This window comes from Seriola lalandi, unplaced genomic scaffold (genome assembly GCF_002814215.2).
Source record: "Seriola lalandi dorsalis isolate HSWRI2012SDOR001 ecotype SW California unplaced genomic scaffold, Sedor1 jcf7180002054285, whole genome shotgun sequence".
Classification (NCBI taxonomy): Eukaryota; Metazoa; Chordata; class Actinopteri; order Carangiformes; family Carangidae; genus Seriola; species Seriola lalandi.
In genome coordinates, this window is record NW_019524838.1 from 569990 (window position 1) to 597252 (window position 27263).

At 41.5% G+C, this 27263-nt stretch overlaps 1 protein-coding gene across 5 annotated transcripts in view; it reads left to right on the plus strand.

Annotated features, from left to right (window-relative positions):
* Positions 1-27263, plus strand: part of marchf8 (membrane-associated ring finger (C3HC4) 8) — a 77548-nt gene that overhangs the window by 46184 nt on the left and 4101 nt on the right. For 4 of the 5 annotated variants that reach the window (XM_087173845.1, XM_087173848.1, XM_087173846.1 and 1 more), the window contains exons 3-6: positions 9356-9406; positions 18973-19052; positions 25661-25841; positions 26797-26932. In XM_087173845.1, coding sequence (XP_087029971.1) covers positions 9356-9406; positions 18973-19052; positions 25661-25841; positions 26797-26932 — 448 coding nt within the window. Of the gene's footprint in view, positions 1-9355; positions 9407-18972; positions 19053-19480; positions 20426-25660; positions 25842-26796; positions 26933-27263 lie in introns of all 5 variants that reach the window. The other variant, XM_087173849.1, reaches the window with a different exon arrangement.

A 27263-nucleotide genomic window follows, 5' to 3' on the forward strand; every position in this document is an offset into this window, starting at 1 on the left:
GGGGGGAGGAGGAGGGGAGGGAGGGAGGGAGAAATGAGGAAGAGGAGGGAAGAAAGACAAAATGAGACGGCCTGGACAGGAGAGGACAGCAAGGCAGAGGGTATCTGATGATGGCTGCACTCATGAGTTGGGTATTTTGCAATGAGGCCACAGAGCACATCCGTTCTCAGCTTTCTTCTCTCCTTCTGCTGTGTGTTTTCCTCTGAAAGGGCCTCACAGCGTGGTTTTAACATTCGACAGAACTGAGCGCTTATGCAGTTAGTATTCAGAGCCCTGGATGCTGAATTTATTGTTATTTTTTTTCTTTAAGAGAGAAACTTGTTTCAAATGTTCCTACACTTCAGATATGGTTTCCACATTACCAGATGGTGCCAGAGCAAATGCCTATCTAAGCAGCTGCTAAGTGCTGCTAGCTATAAAGAAGCTATTTGGTGGGCTCGGGCCTCAAGCTGTTAACAGACTCTTGCTTGTCTGCGAGTTCCTTACTATCTGAAGTTTATCTGAATTGATGTTTTGTATCAGTCCTTTAATATGAATATTGGTCAGTTTTTCCCTCCCTTTTCTTTGCTGAGGTGACCTTATAGTTTCTGTAAGCAATTCTTTGTTTCTGTGAGCCTGTGATTGAAGGATTATATCACAAGGGGACTGAGGGTTCACACACTAATGACGCAGCTAATTAGGAGGCGCTGCACTGAACTAATTATCTGTAGCTTGACTTTTTCACACAAGTCATAAATAATGACTTATGTCATGCGGAAGAGCACGACCTGAAGTGCAGCTAATGAGGAAATTCAGCTTTACTGCACAGTCACAAAAGTATTTCATCATGTCTTCGGATCTCCCGCTCTCTTTGTAGCAGTCACCTTGTGCTGGTATTCTCTGTCATATTTCACTTTTCCTTTTATTTCACTTTTTGTCCTCAAGGACTGACTTCTGGTACTGTCTTTGTCAGATCTGCTCCTCGGTATGCGTCTCATTGGTGTTGGATTAGATTCTGCTATTGCATGTATAATACAGCCCTATAGCCTTGTTCAGACACACAGCCAGAACAGGTCACCACGCACATAGACCTGCACTGAATGTGATGGTCACTATCCCTCCTCTACCATATCCTGTTTGGACATACTGATGTAATTATGTCCAAGATGAAGAGATATGAGACACAGACAGAGCAACAGGAGGAGGAGGAGGCAGCAAAAGATGGGGGGGGGGGGGGGGGGGGGGCACTTCAGTCTCACATCCTGCTGATGAGGGTCACAGACAGATATGTTTGTTCACACACAGTCAAATGTAAAAGTATGTGTCAAACCAGAGTCTGGTGCCGTTTCCTGTTTCTCCCTGTGTTTCACTTTACATGCTACCTCAGTTTGATGTGATTTAATAGAGCACACTCACAGGGAGGAACACACACACACACACACACACACACACACACACACACACAGTTGCTGCAGGCTGGGAGTTTTGCTTAGCTAATGCCTCTTGTGTAAACGCACAACTATACCCTCAAATAAGACACACATTAGACAAATGTAAAACTGCTTTGTAGGAATCTCAAATAGGTGGTTTGCTACAGTTTTTTTGGTTGTTTTTGCCGCTCTTTTTAAGTGCATGACCTGCCTGTATAGGATACTGTCTAGGATACTGTCTATCCCCTTTTCCCCCAGACGCAGTTATCCTAGGTCTGGTTAGATGTCTGTGGTCAGCCCAGCTCTCCACTGATTGTTCTTACTGTGCATAGTTGAGATTTCTCATCTGGTTCTGTTCTCCTGCCCAGCTGCCCACTCAGACTCAGCCTGCATTTCCTCCTTAAGTGGCCACTGGATGCTGACAGGGACAGGAAACCACATAAAGGCCAACTTCCTTTCCTGATGGGACTCTTTGTCGGGGGTGTTCTATATTGCTTTTGCTGAACGGATGTGTGACTGTGACCTCTGAGGAGGGAGGAGCTAGTCAATGCAGTGTTTACGCAAATATCTTTTTGGTTCTCAAAAATCTTTTCTCTGTCTGCATGTTTGTGCATGCCAGCCCTGTTGTTTCAAATCAAGAAGTGTGTTTATAATGGCCTACTTGCCATTGCTGTTACTTGATATGCATGATTTGAGAGAGATATCTCTTAGGAGTTGAGGCTGTATGCAGAGGAATCTCAGTTATCTCTGTCTGGGAAGGAGATCTTGTGTCAGCTTGTCTGCAGCAACTTGTTCATTAAAAAAAACAAATAAAAAAAAACAACATTGGCCTCATTTTTCGATCTGTATTTGGCAGAAGGATCAGCCCTAAGCAGATCATGGTATGCTTATGCCATTTACTTCAGGGAAAGCTATTCAGATGTAAACACCTCCCTGTGCTGTCTGCCACAGGCTAAACCCTCTGTTTCTGTTGTCATCCCTGGATATTCACAAGCTTCACTCCTTCACCTGTCACTTTAATGTCTGTTTGTCTTTAACTTAATGGTTGTTTAACCAAAAACAAAGTGGTTATGGTTGTTGGTGCCTTAGTTGGATTAGTCACAGACCACATAACTGCAACGTCCAGCGTTCAACTCGAAGGGAACTTTGTTGCATGTCATACCCCTCTGTCTCTGTCTCCCCATGTTTCCTGTCTATATTACTGCTGTCTTTATTGGCAAAAATTTCAAAGAAAATAATCTTTTAATGTGGTGATGTTTGTCTTCTTAGTGTGCTGTTGCCTCCGCAGGAAGTCATTTCCATAAACGTTGTTGTCCTGGTGCTGATTTAACAGTGACTTTGTAGTCTTGAATGTCAGATGCACGAGTGCGTGAGTTGAGTGCATCCATGCATATGTTCCACTGACACCAGACCACGTAAAACGCTGCAAGCTGTCTGAAAGTGAAATCTGGCGTGCAATGTAAAGCCATTTGATGGTTTCATGCCAAGTGGACCCGACATGATGTTGACTCTGCCTCCATCTACTCTCCAATTTCAAGATGCACACATCCCTCGGGGGATAGGATTTTCCGAAAGGTTAGTTAGGTTTATTGATGTCCAACAAATAATCTTAGAAATACAACTTTTTAGTTCTCTCACCACACAAATGACTCAAAGGATCTGTGCACCTGCACAGGGGGTTTCACTTGTCCTGGGTGATTAGACCTCGCTCAGGTTGAAGGTGGGCAGAGCTAATGCTGGGAATTACATGAGCTCACCGGACTCCGTGCACCAGTAAGAACGACACAGGTCTAATTGGTCCCACTCTGGCAGGTGCAGCAGAGCTAAAAGCAAAGTGAGGAGACGGTGTTCACACACCCACACACTTCTGAAAAGACTAATCATGTGTGCTGGTGTTCAGTGGTTTTAACAACACAGTCATGGTCTCAGCCTTGCATGCTGCAATGCTCTTGGTGTTGCATGTACATGCACAGTAAGAATATTAAATAGTGACAAATTCAACATTAACATAGTATTCGGTATACTTAAATTACTATACTTTATTTCTTTTTAAACCTTTAACACCCATTTACCCTTTTGGAGATTTTTGTTTAAAAACAGTGGACAATTTTCATAATTAGACTCTTAAGATGAAGTTTTCAAGGATGCTTCACACTGTTGAACTGAAAGTAGGAGAAAGTATTTTTTAGGTTTCAGTTTTGTTATGAATAGAGTATACTCTGCTTTGCATTGTTTCAGGATTATGTCCAGGAGTCTAATCAATACATACTATATTTTACATGTTTCTATTCATGCAACTTTTCATACTATTAGAATTCCTTGAATGCTTTGTTTGCATTCAGTGGGCACAACAGTGGGTTGTAAAACTTAAACATATTATGCATAAGGAAAGGATGAATACAACAACCAGCCCTCATGTTTGTTGATGCTTTAAAAGGTGCAGGGAAGCTGCTGGACATCGAACTGTAATGAGTGGGGAAATTAAACCGCTCCTCTTGGCCGGAAGAGTTCAGCAGCTTGCAGAGGTCACTTTAATATAACACATTTACAGTGAAAAAAAACAAGAGAGGAAAAGAGAGATATGAAAAGTCATTTCCAGTAAACCCCTCACACAGACACACAAACGCACAAACCTCTGTCCATTAATTTCACTGATTTCATTCCTTCGACAGTCACCTCATTACCACTGTCTGATAACTATCATTCATTTGGCTTCTCCATCTCTTGCTTTATGTGTTTTCCCTTGTCTTGTTCCTATAATCTGTTGGTCACTCCCTCCTTGTCTTGTTACGACATCAGCAATTTGTAGCAGGAGATGTTAGAGTGTATTATTTGGCCCTTTTTCAACAGAGTAACTGCCACATAAAACAACTCCCTCACAGTGTTCGCGACACGGAGCAAAGAGCTTCTGCTTGTAGGAACAGAATATGTGAAATATGTGACCCTAAATATGTTTTAGCTCAGTAGACATGTATATTTACTGTATATAGCTGCCAATTTTGAATAATAGCTTGTGTTGGATTGAGGCCATCTTCCCATGGTGTTTGTCGCTCTTTATCACTCAGAATTAAGTTTTGCTGTTTCAAACTGAATCCTGAATGAAGATGCTTTCACATATCCCGTCAATCATCAGTCCAAAAGCTGTTTTCTAACTCTGTGTGATTCCATTAACCTCTGGAAACATGGCTGTGTGTTATTACAGTAGCTTGTGGAGCTGGAGGAAGATGAAGGTGTTAGTTAATTATGTCACTGCAGTGACTTGACGGAGGTTCTTGCGTTCTCCTCCAAGCTTGAAGCACGTTGCAGTGTTTCATGTTTATATTTATGATGCATTTTTAAGTGATTCCTATCCCAGGCAACAGAAATGTTGGCCTCTTCATGTTGTTGCCAAGTCTGATGGTAGATATTTTTCCACTGATGGAAGCCGTAACAGACTGTAATGCACTGCAGCTTAAATGACTTACTGCTACTGAGGAGGACTAGTGTTGCTCATTCATAGCTGGAAAAACAAATTTTTGCACTGTTACTATTTCTACGAGTGTCACAAACACTAACACTCTCTCCACTGGAGAGCAGATGCAGCGAGTCCAGGCAAGTTCTCTGAGGGCTGTTGAAAGATACTCCGGGAAGTGAAGATAATTTAAAATGGATGCAGTCTGTTTCAGAAAATAGACACGATAAAAACATTTCCAATGTAAGCACAAAAACATCTTTGAAGTGTACATGCATACAGAATGCACAAGACAGTGATAATAAGAATACTGGGAAGGTAGATTTACCTTCCTCCAATTCACATTACACTTCAGACCTGCCTGCACCGTAGCTCTTATGTCATAACTTTCTCAATCTCTCATAACATAAAAGAAAAAAAACAGGTGAAGGGTTACAAGCTTGACAAGCAGCTCTCATTTGTGACCCTGACCTCTCGTGTGAAATCCCATTTCATGTCTGTGCTGGGACAGAGACTGTTGTTGGTACAGGCGGCGCAGATGGTGCTGTAAGCAGCCTCTCTGACGGAAAGTCTCGGGTCTGTATTATGAGAAGCTGTTGACCTCAAATATAAAACCTATCTTTATGCTCTGCCTCTGGCATGACGCTGGTGTGAAATGGTGCAGAAACCAGGAGGAAGCATCTGGTAACAAGATCCACTTCACTAATATATAAATTTTAGACAAAATAAGGGACATTTACTTTTAGCTGCTTTATGGCTCTTTTCACAACGAGTCCTGAAACAGTATTTGATTGAAAAAAAAAAATGTGATTAAATTTATTGTTTGCTGGTATAATCACATAAATAATATAAGAGCTGCAGCGATTAGTCGATTAATCAGTTAAGTGATTGACGGAAAATGAATGTGTTGTCATTTTTCAAGCAAAAATGCCAACATTTTTCTGGTTCAGTTTCTTCAGTGTGAGAATTTGACACTTATCTTCATCATTTATGATAGTGGACTGATATCTTTGCGATTAGATATCTTTGGCCGGACAAAGACGATTTCATTCCAGCAGATTAATGGAATGAAAAGATGTAAATTTTAGAGACAGATATATTAAACAGAGAAAAACACCAGATCCTCGCATTTAAGAAGCTTGAACATGCAAATATTTGGTAAACAGTTAACTGATTATAAAAATTGTTGCCAGTTGGTTTTCTTAATTGATTCAAATTGGCTGAATTGTTTCAGCTCGAGCCTGTGCGTCCCCTCATACAGTCTGCAGACCAATCTGTGACATCTGCATCAAAGATGGAACAGGTGGCGGATTCAACTCAAATACTGAAAAAGTTGTGTCAAAGACAGAAACTTTGTGAGGAATAGACACATTTCAAAGAGAGTTAAATTCACAAAGGTTTTATCTTTTGAGATTCTTGCATAAAATTGAACTGAGTCCTGCTCCCTGTGGGCAGAGAACAGAGCCCTGAAGGACACAGCGATGCCTCTGAATATGACCTGTCCTCCTCTGTCATACTCTCCGAAGCTTCGTTTTTTTTTTTTTCTTACCAGCTTGATTCTTCCGAGTCCAGTGTGAAAGTTGTGTTATCAAAGGCTTGGGCTGCTAACAGACCCTCAGAGGATGTGGAGAGAGACAGACACAGCAGAGTGTGAAACCTGAGCCTTTCTTTATCAGAATTATGCATGAGCCCAGAGAATAAGACCCTTTATAGTCTACAGTCATGGTGGCAGGGAAGGTGACTCCCAGACCTTGTACTGTAGCTAACACAGTTTGGGAGTGAAAAATATAGTTAGAATGAAAGAGAGAACACATTGGAAATGGTGTTGATCTATTTCCTCTCTCATCTCCTGTCATCTGTCTTCAGCCTCTCTGCTCTAATCACTGCTGTCTATAAAAGTCATCACCCTATTTATGGCCTTGTTATTCACCAGAAAACTTCAGTCTGGGCATATCTGCTTGTTACTCCATCAAGGAGGGATTAAGGGCAAGGATCATCAATTTTCTCTGTTCTTTTGCTGTGTCTGTTTTCCCCCGTGCTGTCATCTCCTGTAAAAACTAACTTTTCATCTTCTCTGACAATCTGACAATTGATTTGCTGTACAAATTGCACCCACTGAGAGCTGCATTTACCATTTTGTGACATTATATTGAGGACACTGAGGAGGTAATGACATGGAGATGTGCTTTGTTATGAATCCACCAGTGTAGTAAGAAGCAGAGCTCTCGCCTCTCTTTGCCGTCTGCAAAAGCTCTGGTGACAACATACAAACTTCAATATGTTTGTTTTTTGTTTGTTTTTTTTCCTGTCCACATTCCTTGAATCTAAGGCTTCAGCCAGGGTGGGCATTTTAATAAGAGGTTGGCAGATTAAAACATAACATAAATACAGATTGAGATCGGAGATTATGGCTGGAAATGTCAGCGCTTCACCTCATCAGATAATGGGAACTTTTAGCTTTTCCTCTGTGATTGTGAGACATAAGAAATGCATTATAACACCACAGATAAAAAATGTTTTGTATCATTACAGAGTTGGATCTCAGAAATTGTAAGTTGTCGTCTTATCTGCGTGGCCGGGATCAAAACCCAGCGTGTGTATCTTGTGTTTTTTATGTCCTTGGGCATTAAGTGAGATGGGAGGAAAATAAGGTTTAAGATGGGAGGAAGCGAGGAGAAACAGAGAGTGATGGAGACTCGGCACAAACAGTAGTCCTTTATCACCATGGCAACAAGTCACAGCTAGGACACAAGTGAAGTGCTGAAGTAATTAAGTATTGGTAGCATGTCAAGTGGTCTCTTTGTGGTGTGTGCGTGTGGTTGTGTGTGCGTGCGTGTCCTGTTTAGACAAGGATGGCACTTCAGATGCTGCTTCTTAAAAACATAAGGGAAGTTGTCAGGGTCGAGATTTCCATTCAAACAAATCTGTGTGTGTGTGTGTGTGTGTGTGTGTGTGTGTGTGTGTGTGTGTGTGTGTATGACAGAGAGAGAGAGAGAGAGTATTTGAGTCCACTTGTGTCCCTCGTCGGTGTCCTCCTCTGCATGACTGAATTTCCAACTACTGAAATCTCTCAACAACTATTGGATGGACTGTCATAAAATTTTGGTGCAGACGTTGATATTCCCCTCAGGATGAATTGTAATCCCTTCGGTGAAGAAAATATACTTGAAATATTCTTACTGCTCTGGCAGACTCCTTCACTTAAGAGAATTAAGCTTAAAGGACTGAAAAATACTTGATAAGGAGAGTAATGCATTGTTCTGTAACAGTTACAGCTTGAGTAGTTGTCTCTTGTGCTCACATGGATAATATTCTGACATAAATCAGATTGTAATGAAACGATTACAAACGGATGTATATGAAATATTGGATCAGGTATGTTTATTCCAGCATAGAGTACTGTTATTTTCTGGCTCTCTGGGCATACAATAAAGCTGTGTGGTCCACTGTGTGCAGGAGGAGGAGGTGGGGGTCAGTAGATGCCCCAGCAGTGAATTTGTGGCCCCCTAACGGTTTAATCCGTCCATGCTTTCTCTCCCCGCTGAGCTGATTTCCCTTTGCAAAGATTTGTTTATGTCCAAAGCTCCACAGCCCTGTCAGAACCAGTGTGAACTCAGCATTATGTAACTATGATTGATTACTCATTAAGGAACCACGCAAGGCGTTAATACCAGCACTGGTTGCAGCACAACAAGCCAGTGAGTGTTTGTGAGTCTCTGATGCAAGCCGAGGACCCTGAGTGGGAATTGAGCATCATCACAGCCTCAAAACAGAACTCGACTGTGCTAAGTGCTGCCCTGTTTCGCTCCCTGGATAGTGATACAAATATTTTGACACCATTTTATTTTTTTGAGTTTGGACAGATGTGTTATGTAATCAACTTGTCCTCCTTTCGTTTTGCGCCAGAAGACCTTCATTCATCAATTTAAGATGCCAAACAGCTCAGGATCACTGGTCCCTGAGTTGTTGAGAAATGTAGCTTTGCTGTGCTCATTAGACAAAGACAAACCATGAATCAGTCCTACCTACTCCTGCTGTATAACAAGATTTTTTTCATTTCATATCTACACCTTAAAAACTTTGCATTAATATCTGCCTCCATTCTCATTTTTAGCCATGCTACTGTCATGGCTCTTGGGATGGCAGTGTCCGCCTGTCCAGACCGAAATATCTCAAATAACAGGATGGACTGACATGAAATTTGGTGCAGACATTCATGGTACCCAGAGGATGAATCCACGTGGTCGGTGTTACACATGTGGATTTTACACGTCGGCTCTGTTTCAGTTGGTCAAACGTGAATTAAATGTTAATGTCAAACAGCTATTCAATATACATAACCATTCATTACCAATAAAATGTGATGCAGATAGTAATTATGGGGCACATACCAGCTCTCCGTGTGCAGGAATCATGTGTAGACTTACAGCATTTCTTTCCTGCGTTTGAATGTGTTTTCACTCACTGGAGTTTTCATTTGTTTCCTCTATTGCAGAATGAGAAGCCTCTGGGTCATTCAGCAAGCAGGTCCAGCAATATATCAAAGGTGAGTAAAGTACGCACAAATGGAAAAATTTGAATGAATGATGTATGGCCTTCACAGAGAGAGAAAAGAAAGAATGAAGACAGGAGGGCGTCAGTGAGGTGAGCTGTGGAGGCTGAGATTGACAGAACAGATAGATATGCAGCGGCGTTAGAGCGACTGATAGATAACCTGCCTCTCTCGCATCACATCACCCCAATCAGAATTCCCTCACTGATCGACCTCCACAGAACAGACGTGTCTTTACACCTCAGCTCGTCAGCTTGGTGTGGCTCACTGTCAGACATTGTACAAACCTCTGTCCTCGGTGACTCCTGTCTTTCTCTGTTTTCTCATGTCTCTCGTCCCTCTCCTCTCCATTGCTCCCTCAGGCAAAGCTACGGCCTGCATCGAATCTAGCTTCAGGGTTTCAGTACTTGTTCTCTTGAGCCTCTTAGAGGATAAACCCTTTACTTGTGCTAATAGATGTCAGGGTCGCATCATCACCATGGGACCGCTCCGACAATAACGTTTGATCCACAAGCCAGTCGCTCTCTAGCTGTGAGCTCGATGGGAGTTACTGCACCTTGGTGATAAATAGACCAACATTCATTCTCAGGGTTACAGTTATGGTTCAACATAAATACTGTTTTCTAAGACAATGTGCCGGTCCCAGACTAGAAAGGACTATGCTGTATGGCTTCGTAAAACAAACACTGACCACTTTATAAAAATGGACTCACCGATTAATTATGGCATTTACAGAATTGAATTCATAGTTTAAGAGAACTCTATTTCTATTTTATAGCAGATAACAAATGAACAAGTAGTGCAGCTGCTCAGTTTTATGAACCTGATCATGTCCTGAGACATGTAAAATATTGTATTTAATACTATACATTTACTATACTTACTTTCACATGTTAACAATTGTTCACCAGTTGAATTTGAGAGATCCAAACACTGCAGCTTTATAACAGGGTATATTTGGGAAGGCAATATAACCACATCCCCAGTTTAACCAACGTATCATCACCACAAGTGGGTACAAAGTCTGTCAAAGTCAAACCAGAAAGTGCAGCTGCAAAATCAAATGTTCACAACTTTCAGACTGAGTAATAGCTCTAAAGTGCACTTATTAAAAAGTGAGATAACGATCTGTGAACTTGTGCTCATGTGGTTGTCCAGTGTGGAAAATCACAATCATCACATCCAGATCAATGACCTTTGGTAGCTGATAAAAATTATGAAATGTGTTATGAAACTGAGACTCATTAAAGTTGCAACGAGTTAACAACGAGCCTGGCTCTGTATAAAGGTAACAAAATCTGACTCCTTACAACAGTGAAGCTCAGTAGTTAACACATAAACTCTTCTTTGGTTAAACTGTACAAAAATCGAAATGTAATTTGATGTTTTCCTGGCCAAGAAATAATCCACAACAGAACATCCTGAACATCCTGAAGACACCTTGATTTTTGGACAGATTTAATCTCTTAAATAGTGAGCTTTAAGGGTATTAGGTAGATTGTTACCCCAGTTTCCAATTGTGTTTTTTTAAGTGTCTGTGGAGAGATGCTAAACTGTCTAGAGGTGCTGTCGAGGGATAGTTTGGCTTGATAGTCAGGACGGGGTTTTAAATAGCTGAAATGGATGAATTAAAATCTATCTTGTACATTGGCTCAGAACATCCCCTGTAGTTGAAGAAATTCAGACAAACACATAGAAGATATTAAATTCCAGGTATCTCATCCGTAATTCGAGGTGCCAATTTATTTCATTAACGGTTTCCAGACGCCATTCATTGTCATTGAATGTCCTACCTAAACCGCCATTCCTCTGACAAATGTGTGCATAATGGAGTGATAGACATAAAGTATGAACAAGGCTCTTAAGTTTGACAGCTTTAATTAATAATCAGCAGTCAGCGTGCCAGCTGGTGTTTCTGCTCCTTCCTAAAGGGAAATACCTCCGACTGGCAGGTTTTAAAATCTGTATTAATTGTACTCTGGACGGACAAGTCTGCTGAGAGTCTGTGGTTAAAGAAAGTTATGAATCATTAGACCAGTTTGGATTGAGTGAGTGAGGAAATAGTACAAAAAGTAATCTCCAAACTCTTGAGAGACTGTAAAAGACTAACAGCGGATTACGGTAGAGGTGTAATATATTTTCAGTAACACACTGTCGTCAAACCACTATGCTGTGAAGCTGCTTACATCAGAATATGATCTGTGAGACTACAGACGATGATTTTATGCATATATGCAGTGCATTTATAAGTTTCCCTGCTCTCTGCTGTATTGGCAGGACGAGATGGAAGATTTTCATGTTTCCAGCAGTGACTCAAATATTCCATTTGCTGAAAGAATATAGAATGTAGGTCAAGTTCATTTAGGTTGCAAAGCCCCAGAAAATGAAAGCTAAAAAGCAGTTTTTGGATCACAGTAAAACGCACAGGTGATAAGATCACTTAATTAACACATGTGACTTGTCTGTCCGAGCTGCAGTTTTAATGGCTGATCCCGACTTGATTGTTTTCATTAATTTCCACATGAACTTCCGCCGGACTTGGAATAAGGACACCAAAACAAACCCTACATTGCTTCACATGGCACAGATTCAAGCTGAATCACATCGGCTCGTGTCAGATCGGATCAAAAATGAATGTGCTCGAATCCAATTGTTGACCTATTTAAAAGATCTCTCTCTACATAAATAACCACAGCATCAGCGTGAGAGGGATATTTCGTAACATCTCCAGCTTGGCAGGGAAATATAGTCTGGATAATGTTTATGTGAAAGCTCAAACATCCAAAGAATTTGTTAATTCTGTCAAAGCACTTGCTCTAGTTTTATACTGATAACCTGGCAGGAACTAGCTTCTGACGTTTTTCACGTAGACAGTCACTGAACTGCTGTGTGTTCTTTAATCACTCCACGTTCTGAGGATGACTCAGAAAAACATCTATGTTCTAGATATCCAGTTACTAGTAACACCCTGTCATGAGACACACACCTGTCATGAGTGGGGTTTATGTAATAACAGGAAAACAAGCTGCAGCATTTAGCCAGGGGGTAAAGTGTTTCATAAAGATGATATTGCCTCCATCAGTGAGCTTGTCGCTGCGGGGTATTAAGGTGTATGGTCTTAGATGGAAACATATGTGCATCCAAAGCCAGAAACTCGTTATCTCTCATCTGCTCTATATGGTTTGTTTCATTGATGCATTCGTACAGAAAGTGTCTTTTATCTTTTAAAAAAAATGATCTGGAGAATGGTGAAAGGGAGGTGGAGATGAGGGCAAATAATCAGCATCTTTTATAATATGAAAGAACGGTCAGTGTTGAACATACAAAAGCAGCCGTGAAAGGTTTATCTGAGCACATAGTGTGGGCTGAGGATTACCCGTTGATTTGGCGTGAGTCGAGTTTCCACTCAGTGAGGTCAGGAGGCTTAGCTGTAGCCGTTTCTCTCTTTAGCACAGTGCCAGGGAGCTGTGCGATGCCTCCTACACTGTTTGGGAAGGAATTAAAGTATTACAGTCCTCATAAAGACACAAAGCAGCGACCCACCGCTCAGTGGGCTGCTGATACTCAGCCAAACATCTGGTGGTGCTCTAAAATTCAAGCTGCTGCAGTTTTTGGTGTTTCAGGCTCCATTGCTACAGAGGACAACCTGGGTCTTTCCTCCAGATCTCTGAGGGACCAGTTCTGCTGCTCTGTTCAGCTTGGCGGAGCACTGATGTTAAAAGCAGGCACTGAGCCAAACCACTATTCTGTAGAAAGTGAAGTTAATTGTTAATTTCTTTGAACACATCATATTTTTCATTTTTCTATGCTGAATTGCTCAGTCTGGCAGCATTGCTCATTTTCTGCTGCTGAAGCTGAAGCTGGCTCCCTTCCTCGGGGGGAAACCAGACTTAAATGATTTCATTACAAAATGCTTTTGGTGGAAAGCGCGGTTATTGTTTATTTGTTTGCAAAGTTGTAAAATGACAGCCCAATCACACAATCCCTGCTACAATAGTGGGTCATGCTCACTATTTAGGGATGCAACTATAATGATTATTTTTGTTTGTTTGATTGTTTCTCCGAAAAACATCAGAAAGCAGTGAAATACTTATAGCCATTATATATTCTCAGAGCTCAAGATAATATCTTCAAATTGCTTATTTAGTCTGACCAACATCCAAAACCCAAAGATATTCAGTTTTCTACCATATGTAACAGAGAAAAGCAGCAAGTCCTCGCACTGGAGGAGCTAGCACAAGAAAATGTTGAGCAGTTTTGCTCAAAAGATTTCTTATAAGTGACTGAAAGGATAAGTCAATTATCAAATTTTCTGTTGATCTACTAAAGGATTAATCAAATAATCATGTCAGCTCTAAAGCTATTACAGAACTCCAACAAACACTTAAGTATCAAACAAACAGAGCTCTTAAAAGACCAAATCATCTGTGTCCAAAGTGCTATTGTACTGGTCAAAAAAATATTATATTAACATATCAGTGTCAAATGTTATCAGCCAGCTGTGTTATCATCATCAGTTATCCGCTCGATGGGAATATCTACCATCTCTGCCATGCGTCTCATATGACATGAACACGGCACCACTCCCTTCAAATCAAGAGTCCATTTCCATGAAGTATTCACAGTATTGTTTACGATCTTCTCTGTGTATCGCTGAAAATCATCCGTTTTCCTGTAAACAGAAACTGCCTTGTGAGAATAGAGGACAGTTACTTTAAATGTTGAATATCTCAATAAATAACAACCCATGAAGCTGGGTTAAGCAATAATAAAATTATTTTAAATTGTATTTTCTCTTCTTCAAAGCCTGTTGAAGTTGAAGGAATTGCACTGATTGCCAGTTTCTGCCAGCACACGAGATCCCATTGAAGCATGTAGATTGGCATGATTTAATATAGTCCAAAGTGCCAGAGAAATGATTGGCCGGTCAAATCAACCAGCTTTCCTTTGGCATTCTGCAAAATCTGCTGCTCCCAAATCACCTCGGCTCCAATGTGCTTGTAGTTTCTCAATAAAAAAAAAAAGTGTTTGACTTTTTCTTAGAGTAGCTTATGAAAAATAGCATCTAAGCTGACAGTGGATTTTCTGCACTTGCTTGGTGTCAGAAGAAGAGATTAGGTCTGTGACTGAATTTTGCAGCGATTTGCTCCTGCTTCATACTTGACACAGCTCTATTGATATATAGTGATTGTATACTTTACCGGTCTATAATCATAAAAACTAGCCTTTCCTCTTGACCCATCTAACCCCTTCCTCTCTTGTTGTAAGTCTCTTACAGATGGTGATAGTTTGAATATCCTTGAGCCGTGATGCAGTTGCATTGAAATGCTGCTGGAATGTAGTGTGATATACATTATCAGCACAGCCTGCACTTGGCATATCATGACGTGACACTAACTGTATATACCTGGGATCCTCGCTTTTGAATAAAGTGTGACCTTGTGAGAGCTCGGGAGAAACTTTAAAATGAAAATGAGTCATCGAAAGGAAAATAAAAAAAACTGCGATTGCAGTTGAATTATAAAAGAACTTGCTGATTAAAGATTTGATTTATCATACGTTTGCACAAGGCTGTTGCATAATGCTTGAAAAAACATCTCAGCATTAATACACCCTAACTCAGATTAACCCTGCGCCAAGTTTATAGATGGATACATATTCTTAGTCTCCAGTGAATCAATGGAAAGATCATACAGACAAACAATATAATCCCTGTTCAGGCAGCCAGAAGTCAAGTGGAATGACTTCAAATCTTCATCAGTCACTTTTATGTCACACTCAAATCTTAGTTTAGAACAAATTTGTTACATTAAGCACAAAATCTTTTCATCTTTTAACAACTTCAGGTCCACTTAGGAGATTTATCTGGTATCAATGGTCTTCACCAATTTGCTCAGTTGTCATGAAGATGAATCTGTTCACACGTGAGCTCAGTATCTGTTACGATTTCACTAATAGTAGATTATTATTATTAAGGACTTCTGACAATGTACATAGGCTTAAAAGTTAAGCATTAAAAGAAAAGTTTGACATTTTGGGACAGATATAAATTTTGTTGCTGAGAGTTACATGAGAAGATGCAGTCCCAACTCAAGGCCTTCTTACTTGCCTTTGCACTGTATCACGTGGCCTACCTCATTCATGTCAACAGTTTGACCTCCATCACAACTGAGCAAACTCTGTCCATTGATGAAGACCATGTGATATGGATGAAAGCTGGGGGGAATGCTGGTAAGTGGATTGTTTGATTGTTTGTGGAAGTAATATTGATGATGTGACATCTTGGGATTGTTTTGTACTGTTTTCAAGGTTAATAATAACCTGTTGTGCTTATTTTCTGTGTTGCCTTTCTGTTAGCATCTTGTCAACACCTGGCCCATTCACATGTGTCCAGCTTGTTAGAAGTGTCACACTGGGGGACAGTGATTCATTGTTCCTTGAAGGTTATTCTTTGAAAGGCCCCTGTGACTAGAAAATCTCTCCAGGTAGAGACGGTAAAAGAAGAATGGAGGCTGAAGTAATAGCAGATTTGAGGTGTGTTAGAGGAATAAGAGAAGGTATAACAAGCAGGAAAGAGAGTAATTTATGCATGGATGAAGGATGTGTGTGGAGGGTGGGTGTCCTCAAGGAGAGAGGTTAAATGAGTAGTTATGATAATATATTGGGAAACTGTTTCACCTAGCACAATAAACAGGTGTTCATTACAGTGAGAATATGATGTGAGGCTGGATTTTATCTAATTAACACCTCAAAATATGCTTCTTTACACAGTTTACAGTTTCGAAAGTAAAAGGTGGCAAGTATCGAAGCCGTTTAACACAATTTATCAGCAGTTGTTGAAATACCACCGCTTGCAGTGTTGTGGTTATCCATTAAACGCAGCCACTCATTTACTCATCAAAGGTCCTCGTCACAGGAGAGGGCAGCTATGAGAGCAGAATAGAAATCTGAAGAGTCATATGCACTGTTGGGAAGTTAATCATTACTGTTTCAACTGTGTTATCACCCTGTTATTTGACTGTTTGACAGTGACAGTTTTGTTGGCATCTGTTTCCAGATGGCAATATGAATGATTAACAGGCAAGATTATATAGGAACATTATATTTACACACACCTAGAATAAAATAAGGTATAAAGATTACCACCCAGAGTCATCAGTGCAATTATGATCCACCTCTTTTTTTTTATCAGTCTGCAGTCAGAATTCAGTCACACAAGGCTTTAACTCGGCATATGTCATCAGTTGCTTGTTTGTGGTTATTGTTCTGTAAGTGTAACGCTGAAGCAGCATGTTCCACCTACATAGATAAATATACAGCAGAGCTAGCAGCAAAATAATAATGTTTTATTGCTTTGATGTGATCTTTTTGTCTCTCAGCCACTTCTCAGAGCTGTCTGTTCATTTTGCTTATAGTCCATTCTCCTGCAGGAGCACCAAGCAGAACGCTTGAATGTGAACTATTAGAATAAGTAAATGAAATGGAATATTTTAGAGAAATCAAATAAGCTGTGAAAATGCAAGCTAAAATTAACTATTAAATAACAACAATACAAAATAGAGGGAGAGCATGTCTGAAAAAAGCCAGTTAAAGAGGACCGTGCTGCTCATGTACAGTCAGAAAAACAGGCTGAAGGACAAAGCTGAGCATTGAATTTCCTATCGACCAGTGTCAGGCGATGAGCTATAAATTTCCCCTTAGTTAGAAATGAAATCAATAGGTAATTAGTTTCTCGTTGAAATTGCCAGAACCCCTGTGTCTTTACGTTAGCAACCCAAACACTATCTGATCCTATTCTTTATGTTCCCTGCCCAGTCTGTGGCTGTCACTGTGTAAGAGCCCCGGGACGCTGTGTTGAGGGGATAGTCCGACGTTTAGGAAATATTCGTGTTCACTTTCTTGTTGCGAGTTAAGTGAGAAGATTGATACCACTTTCATGTTTTTACAGCAAATATGAAACTGGAACCAGATGACGGTAAGCTTATCTTAGCATAACTGCTGTAAACAAAGGGCAACAGCTAGCCTGGCTCTGTCCAAAGGTTAAAAACATAATGGAGTCTTGTTGCCACCATGTGCGTGACTCCAGGAAGTCACTGTTAACCTGCTGCTGGCCGTAGCCTTTTCCAAATTTCCCAAAAGATCAAACTATTCCTTTAAAGGATGTAACAGTCTAGTTTTTGTAGTTTTGGCCATCATTCCCATGGGTAATGATACCAGTGTATGAACTATGTTAAATGCTGAGATGTGGAAATGGGCAACATTGCTAAAGAGAAGTGAACTAGATGATCATACAGTCAGACATTTTCGCAGTTATAGTCAGTTTCAGGCTGACTGGAGAAAAAACGTTCATGTCAATCTCCAAGTTGGTGATATCAGGATTTTCTCACAGCAACAATATCTCCTTCTCTATAATAACAACTACACAAATGACAATAAATCATCAAGAAAACAGTCTGAAAAGCCACCGTTGGTGGCAGTTACATCCAATTAAAATCCAATATTAACACTAATACAATTGATTCAGCTAATTGAAAAGGAGCCTTGGAGTTTGTATCTCATTGCATGTGTTAATGAACAACTCCAAATTTGTAACACAGCAGAAGTAGCAATTATTGGGTATTTAAGTGATGTGACTACAAGGCTAGCACCAGCTTAGAATAATGTATGAACAGTACTAAGTTGGAATAACTTGTAAATGATTTTCTTATTCTTCACATTCTGCCGACTTTGCCTGAAGGCAACTTTATCACAGACATTTCATGTATTCTCACTTTCGTTTATTTTCTTCCAAATAAAGTGGATAATCCAGCCAAACTGTTGGCGTTTTTACAGCCTGTCCGATTGTCTGACCGCTCGTGTTTCTTACCTTGTCGGACTTTGTAGTAGTAGTCGTGTTCCTAGATCTCAGCAGTAAATATGATCAGTGACATGTGATTATAACCAGTAGAAATTATGGCCACGACTTCTTAAATAAACTCAAATGGTAATGAACCAGAAGTTTCCTTTGAAATTCAAGACCATTTTAGGTTAGTCCTCACCAACTGGCGAAAGCTACAATGAATAATACTGCGGGTATTTTTTTTAATAGCCTTGTACCTGCAGGTGCACCTGTTTAAAAATTCTCTGTGGAGGCTCCACAGCCTCCAGCCCCACCTGTGCCTTTCTCGGCACCTCATTCTTTATAACTCTCCCTCTGTCTCGCAGTCTGCCTCCCTCACTTTGTGGCAGCGTCGTGTTTTTCCTGCTCCGTGACGCACTGAGACAGATTTTGCCTGGCACTACTTTAATCAGATAGATTAACTGCCAGTATTGTGGTTTCCCTTTTTATCACCCTGTGCATCAGTGTGTGACGTGTTTTTACTCTTTCTGTAAGGATCCGATTCCGGTGCTGACAGCCCGATAATTCTCACCACACTGGATCTTTCCTGGCAGCGATATGATTTGATCCTGTTTGTTGAATAATACAGTAGTTATTTCGCCTGAAGCTTTCACTAAGACATCTCATTATTGTATTGTCTATCCTAAACTGTGTTGTTTTGTGCATTTGTTTTGTTCCTCAGGCGGGGAGCCCGACTTCCGTCAACGCTCCATGCAGTTTCTCGAGGACATCAGTATCCCCATCCAGCCAGGACATCTGCAGGTACAAACCACCTCGGCCTCATTTCGCTCTTACTGCCACTGAGTGATGTGAACACCTGAGGACAATAAATTTGATCTATTTAGCAGTCCATTACTGGTTAAGAGCCTTACCAGTGGGGGGTGTTGATTTACCCTTTACCTTTGAACAACACAGTGGCAGTGTGTGGAGTAGCCCTGGTTGCGTGTAACCTGCTGTAAAATGGATGTGATTGTAACATGGGTCGTCTAGTCTTGTATGGTATTTTCAGGCAGAGCCTCCAAAACCTTTTATCTCCTTTTATTCAGATTTCTTTGATTTCAAATGCATGATGTCTTTTCCATTTCTCTTTTTTGCCCTTTCCCCGCTCCTTCTCCTGCTGTCCTTCACCACTGTCGTTTCTCACATGTTCCTCTCATAAATACACATGCACAAACACTTTGACACAGCAGTCAGCATCAGGACTGTCAGAAGCAGACCGCAGTGGTTCTGTTGAATTCTAATGGTAAAACCTGTCAAGGCTCAGGAGGTATTTCAGTGACCACCTTCTGCACAGATGCCCCACCAGCCTCCAAACACACTAAACAACGAGACTGGCTCTCTCTGCTCCGCCCATCCTCCGTCAACATCCAACCTAACGGCTCGCTCAGGTTTTCTGTGTCTCTGAATGACGTGGGCCAGCGTGTGGACAGTCTCTGTCGTGGCCTGCACTTCATAGATCGCACCTGCTCCGAGGGAGAGTTGGAGCTGAAGCCTGAGCCTGCTCAGCCCCCTTGCTTGGATCGAAGGGCGCACACACTCAATGGCAAGCTGGCTGCGGCTACGGCACCCGCACACCAGCACCCAAATCCAACCTTCTCAACACGCACCCACCCCCACCTCGTCCCCTCCTTCACCAACAACTATAAGTACATGTTGAGCGTTCCTCCCGCCAATTGTTTTCCATCTGACCCTTCTGTCGTTGCCCCTCCTCCCCCTCTTTCCAACACCCACCTCCACCAACATCCCTCCCCAAGCGCCAATTTCCTCCGTCTCCTCCTCCCCTTCTCTCGATCCTCTACCTCGGCCAGCCTGCAGTGCTCTGAGCTGGGCAGCTATGCCTCTCACCTCCACATCACCAAGTCCTCTAGTGCCCTGCTGGAAGGCAGCGAGTCAGGGTTCCCCCCTGAGGATCTCCTGGGAGATGATGACGTGTTTGAGGAGGACCGGTCCAGTCCAGCCACAAAGGGAACGGGCCAGCTGGCAACCCCAGATACAGTCACCGTGGTTGGGCCAGGCGCTCTTCTAGCCCCCCTGTGCTATATGGATGAGGACAGCGACTTGGACTGCTGCCCATCCCCTTTGTCAGAGAAAACTGGGCCACTGTCACCCTATTCGCTATCTGGGGACTGCTGCAGGTGGGTGACTGTCTGGATGGTGTAATCTACACCCACCCTTACTGTGACTTGGTAGAGCCCAGACCACCCCTGTGCCGTTAACGTGGCAGTGAACCCCAGAGCCCTGTGGAGTAGTGGAGAGCTTCTCATCCTGTAGTGTAACTACCCAGCATTCAGCTGCATTTGTCCTCAAAACCCCCGCCCGGAGTGGACCTGTTAATCAGAAGAACCTGACACATAGACGCTTTAGTCTAAACACGCACTGCAACACCCTCACCCTCAGCTGTCCTGATTCAACCCCTCGTGTGTGTGTGTAGAGCAAAAATGTGGCTTCATTTCATTTCATACCATTTCATTTCATTTCATTTCACTGTTAGCTCAGTGCTCTGCCATTTTTTTCACTGTGCTGTCAAGACGAGTTTTTTAAATAATATTTCACCGTTACAAGATCGATGAGGCCTTAAAGTGTCTTACATGGGCTGCTGAAATTTGTGATTGATTTTGCCCATAAGCTTCATGCTTTGTAGTAAAGGCAGGAACAGGGGCAATGGCAATGTTAAGGAAAATATAGAGGAGCAGAGGTTAGGCTAGAGAATTTAATAGTATTGAGGAATGGAGTGCGTGTCTGTCTGATAAATAGTTGAACAGAGACAGACTGAGTACAATAAATGGTTTTGAACCTATGGCATCTGTCTGATTGGGTCAACTGGGCTGTCATCAGTCTTTTTCCCATGACAGTTTTTGTACAATCTGATTGGCCGTGGTAGGAGGGACAGACTGAGTAATATTTGATTACCGACCAGGTCATGGCTGTGTGGCCCCTACACATGAGGTTTGCTAGCGGTAAGTTGCCAAGGAAAGGAATATTGAGCCCCTCTGGGTCACAGTATCTGTGTCAATACTCTGCCTGGGAGCAGTTCACTGGATTGATGAGAGTTGAGTCTAAAACACACAAAAAAAATAATCATCATCATCAATCATATAGGTCTGTCTTTGATGCCCCCTCAGCTGTGGTCTGTGTATGTACTGTGTCTCAGATTAGACGTCTTATACGTCAGCTGTGGGCTGGTAGAGAAACATGACCTCAGAATTGGCGAGGTGAAAGCTGGAGATCAGGAGGGAGATTATTGGCTTCAAATAGTTTGCATAGTCTCTGACTGCACACACATTCACACAAACACATCATGCCAGCTTTCTGTCAGGTGGCTTAAAACGTGAGCTCAAAGCAAAGGCTAACCTCACCTGTGAAAGTGCATGTGTGTGGGTGTGTGGGTGTTTTCCACAGACAAATAGAGCGTTAATTATTAGCCAGCTCTTTTATTGACAACATTTCAAAACATAACAGTTGGAAGTCTGATAAGAGGAGACTTGGACTATTTCCTAATCAGAAATGTCACCTTTTAGAAAAATCTTAGAGGAAAAAACAGAGTTATATTAGCATTAAGTGTTCCTACTCAAAATGCATTGTGGGTACCCTAGCAAACATATTGAATGCATTAACTTTCTCATAAAATAGTTCCAAAGCTGATTTCTATGATTATTTAAAAAGCTTGTATTTACCTCAGCTAGTAGTTATCTTCTTACCTACCTTTTACACGGTGCTTTGTTCTGTACCTTGACACATTACTGCCTGCATCTGATGATCAGCAGAGAGGCGTATAAACACATCATTTAACTCTTTCTTTGAAGTAAATGGCAGTTATTACATTCAGTCATACGTTTCTTTGTTTTGACTACCTTTAAGCCGTCTCCAGTTCTTGATTCATCTCTTCTTCTCTTCTTTGTCTTTTTATGGCTTGCACACTCAAGCCAGACATTTTGCAATATCGCCCTCTGTCATTCTCATGCACCTACTAGTTGAGAACCACAAAACAGCAAAAACATTTCTCCACAGAGCTTCTGGTATTCAAAACCTCCATAGGGTACCTTTTAAGCTTTTACATCTGTAATACAAACCAGCTAGAGTCTGTGTAATTCCTTAACCTTCCTCCGAAAGATAAGCTTCTTCTTAGGAAATTTAATATTCTCTTTCAAGGCAAGCATGGCCATACAAAGAGAGACAAGTAACCTCTTAAGACGTGCAGAGAGGCGAAAAGAGGAAATAGGTAGATGGCTCCTAGTGGTGCTGTCGCTAATTCAATTGTGTTTTTCTATGATCAACGTGTCTCTGGTAGAGTAGAGAGCTTAAACTGTTGAGACTGAAAACAGGCTGAGAACAGGAGAGAACAAAATGCCTCAGATGTCATACTCTGCCCCATACCACCCTTATGAAAATCTGTTTAGCAGAAGAAAGAAAAAAACAGATTGGTGCTAAAAAATTCATTTGAGAATTAATATATAAACATTTCACGATGAGGGCATAACAAGGAGTAGCTGGAGGGAGGGGATGTTAAAGCGACACACTGAGAGAGTGGAGTGCAAAGATCATCTGAATGCCACAGGAGAAAAAGTACCAGGAAACAGACAAGTGAGAACAGGAAGAAAGCGAATGCCAGGGCTGTAATACCGCCGAGCTTGTTTCCCTTTCAGCTTGTGGTGCTTGTGATTTCCCAACTCTGTTTTGCTTCTCACATTTTAATGTTGACATACTCTAACGGTGCATCTGCCATCTTAAAATTACTGTTAAACCGGGAGTGTTTTGGCTGCTCAAGTGATGCAAATTAAATTTTAACTTCCCTCCCATGCCTAATGGTGCTTGGAACGTGCTGCTGCTGACACAGATACAGATAATTTAGCTGTAAATCTGCAAAATTATTATGTTCATATGTCTGAATGACAAAGCTGAGTTCTCTGTGCTTGTGCTCCATTTGTGAGATTTCAATCTTCATGGTGCATTTTGAAGCACTGTATACAATCCAGGTTGTTTCTAGCAGCCAATGCAAAAACCTACATTTCTTGACAGAAGAACAGACGATTCCACTCATGCTGCTTACTGATCATTTTATTTCCACCGTGGCTCCATGTAGAGGTGTAGGGATTTTGCTATGGTTATCCCCTCCTACGCTTATAAAGAATCCACATAAACATTAGAATAATTTGTTAAATCTGACCAGCCTTTGATATGAGCACCAAAAGAGAGTCCAAGTCCTTAGGCTGATTCTTTTTTTTTTTTCTTTTTTTTTAATTGAAATAGGAATACAGTATGTGTGGGATGAAAATCTGCAGTTCATCTTGCAATCCATGCAAACAAACAAACACAAACAAAGCAGCCAGGCCATAACCAACAGGAAAAAAAGCCTCTTCTAGAGATGTTAATTATGCCTCGTCTATCCTTTAATCCCTCAGTCCTCATTGCACTCCCTCCTCCTCCTCCTCTGTTTGAGAAATCCGTAGAAATGACCTATTTTTATCCTCCTTCGTTCACTTTGTCTTTTAATCTTGTAACGCTTTGGCCAGATCAGTAAAGTCTGGAAATAGACGTTATCTTGCTCGCTCACTTTCTAATGTGTGGGGGCACATGTGGGTGTGCATGAGTGTCTTCATGTGTTCTTATCCTCCCCTGAACCAGTACCATTTGATAAAAAAAACCTGCTCTCTTCACCGTCTCTTCCCTCTTTCCATGCTTTTGTTTACTTGTTTCTTCTTCCCCAGAGAGAAGTGCCACTGCACTCTGCAACTCACTCTGGGGAAAACATAGTAGACGTCTTTGCTAGTTTATGCATCTGCTGGTAGAAATTGGTGGAAAAAGTGAGTTTGAAGTATAGCTGCTTCATTTATCTACGAAGGCTCTGCAGGAAAATGTGCATGCATTCTATCCTACACTATAGCAGATTTTCCTCCCTTTACAATTGCTCTGTTTAGCCAGAGACATTAGGCTGACCTTTAATTAAAGTTGTGTTGTGGTGGAACAAGCAGCAGCTGATTTTTGGGCTTATTCCTCATTTACTGAGCACTCTGTCCTGGTCTGAACAGTCACAACAAGGTCAACGTCCTGACCTTTGAATTCTGAGATCATAATGACTTTAGCTTCCTCTTCCTCCATGTAGGGTGTGTGCGTGTGATATTGGCTTAACTTAGAGGCAATAAGTTGCACTAATAACGTTTTCCAACCCTTCATTTTGAATTTCACTGCTGTGGCAGACTGACTGACTTACTGGTGTAAGTGTGTACATAGTCTGGATTCTCACACAATCTGTCTCAGCAGCAGTTGAACAGACAGACTCTCACTTACACTGAACAGGCAGACTGAGACAAATACACTCCTTCTTAGTCTGGGCTGATTAATAGCTGCCGTCCTCCAGCCTGTCAGATAGTGTCCGATTTATGTAATCTTAAGGACGAGAGGGGGACCGCTCCGGTCTGATATTAAAAGATCTGATTCGTTCCTCTTACTGAGAAAAACCTGTCCAGCAGTCTTTAGAGGTTGCACACACCTAATCAAATATTCCAGTTGTTGGTATCTGTGCCCAGAATACCTTACAGAAGACTCTGCAAGCATCTACAGGGGCTGAACACAATATTGCATTCACCTGTCAGACTGAATACAGTTGCATGCAGTAGCATTTCAACAAATAACAGATAGATGCTTTAAAAATTTACGACAACAAAACAAAACACATTAGTAACATGAACAGTGGTGTTGATGAAGGGGCACTTGAGTTCATCTGATAGAAAAAACAGTGTTGAGAAACTGTATGCACAACGCTGTTGATTACATAGTCTGCTCTTCCTGTATTTGTCAACCTAAAATGCTGATCATTACAGGCAACTTATAAATGTGTCAGTTATTCCAACACCGAAACTAAGATTGCTGCTGCCCCAACTGCAGGGTATCTCAGGTTAGATTTTCTGTGTTCAATTTTTGCGCTGCTACGTTGCAAGAACACAGAAGATTATTCTCTGAAAATGTCATCTTGATTTGCAAATGAAGTGCATTTAATCAAATTAGTTTGTCTTGATAGGGTTTATTCATGTGGGACATGTATTGAATCTGTGTTCAGTGTGTTAATATTCTTTTATATTTGGGAAATTATATTCCACCTCACTGTGTTTCATATCTATATATCTATGGCATATCTGTATCTGGGTATGAGCGTTTTCTAAACACCTTGTCCTATTATACGTATTACTAGAGAACGCTACAAGTTCGCTGACATATATCCTCCAAAATTCAAGTTTGCCCGAGTTTGGTGAAATATCTGTCAGCTTTGCCTGCCAACTTTTCTCTTTTTGATCTTTCCTCCCCCCCCTGTCTTCCTTCTGTTACAGCTGTCTTGCCTTTAGCTTAGTGTTGACTGTATTCTTTGGCTCCCGTAGGATTTGTCACTGTGAAGGGGATGACGAGAGTCCTCTGATCACACCATGCCACTGCACGGGGAGCCTGCGGTTCGTCCACCAGGCCTGTCTACAGCAGTGGATCAAGAGCTCTGACACTCGCTGCTGTGAGCTCTGTAAATATGAGTTCATCATGGAGACCAAGCTCAAACCACTGCGCAAGGTAAGACGTAGTTTGTATGTGTACATGTTTGTATGAAGTGGGACGTAAAGTCAATTAATGCTCATATTGTTAGTTCAGTCTCAGTTAATAAATTCCTTTGTTATGAAGCTGAAAATGCCAAAAGCTGTCTCCAATTTGTCACGCAGATAACACGAGCCTGACACTGAGCTTTGAAGCCGTTTTCATAAGCGGAACTTTTTAGAGGCAGAACACTTCCATTAAAGGCTCTTATCAATCACTGTGGCCTGAAGATAGCAGGACACTCTAATTAAAATTTCTCCACCCTTCATTAGCTGCACAAAAGGCCTTAAACAAATGCTCCGCTGTTAATGGCCTCTGAATCCCAATGGTGAACATTGAAGTTGCTCTTGAGTGGGCGCACGGAGAAATTCGAGATGAGATGAGTATGTCGGTATTGGTATGAAGTGTTTATCAAAGGATGCTTGGATTCATCTCATACCCGCTTCTTGTCAAAGTGACCCTGCAATCTTGTCATTTCAACAATGAATATGTGAGTAATGCATTTGGATGCTGGGAGAGTCTACACAACTTGTATGCTGATGTTATATTTTGTGTTTTCCTTGAATCGCTGGGCTCATTTCCTGATGTATTGTGCAGCCAGTGACAGACAAGGTGCTACAGTGTGTTAACTGAGCTGGCTGGCAGGCAGCAGGGTAGCTGGCCTTTGTGCTCAGTGCCGCATGCCACTTTTCTTTTCTATCCTACTCACCCTGCCAAGAAGCTTTATGTAGCATTGGATCTTGATCACAGTAGCTGACTGCTCACCATAAAATATTTAGCTCACACTCTGAGCTGCTCCAGAAAACAGCCGAGACAGCCAACAGTTAAAGTGTTAAGTTTGTGTTTGAAAGCTTTTGTTTTTCTCTGTGTGAAATGCATTGTGTTCCTCTTTTGACCTTTTTCAAATGTCCTTCCTTTGTCCTGTCTGCTGCAGTGGGAGAAACTACAGATGACGGCGAGTGAGAGAAGGAAGATCATGTGCTCGGTCACCTTCCACGTCATCGCCATCACCTGCGTGGTGTGGTCGCTCTACGTTCTCATCGACAGAACGGCGGATGAAATCAGACAAGGTCAGCACAGACTCAGACACACAAACATACACATAAGAATTAACATAACATAACATTGTCCGGTGTTAGATGTAGTTTTATGTTCATCCATTCATCCACAATCCACCACCGTCCCCAAGTCATTCATGCACAGTATTTAACGACAAATCTGCATAACTGTAGTGTTATTTTGGTGCTGCGAGTAGTGAGTGTGAACAGTGTGAAATGTTCTCTAAGATTGGAATATATGTGGGGGCGTAATTCACTTGCAGAAGCTCAGTGGGCATCAAAGTCACGGCTGAGAACGAACAAATGTGTAGAAGGTTTTTGTCTGCGAGTTTCAGTTCAGTTC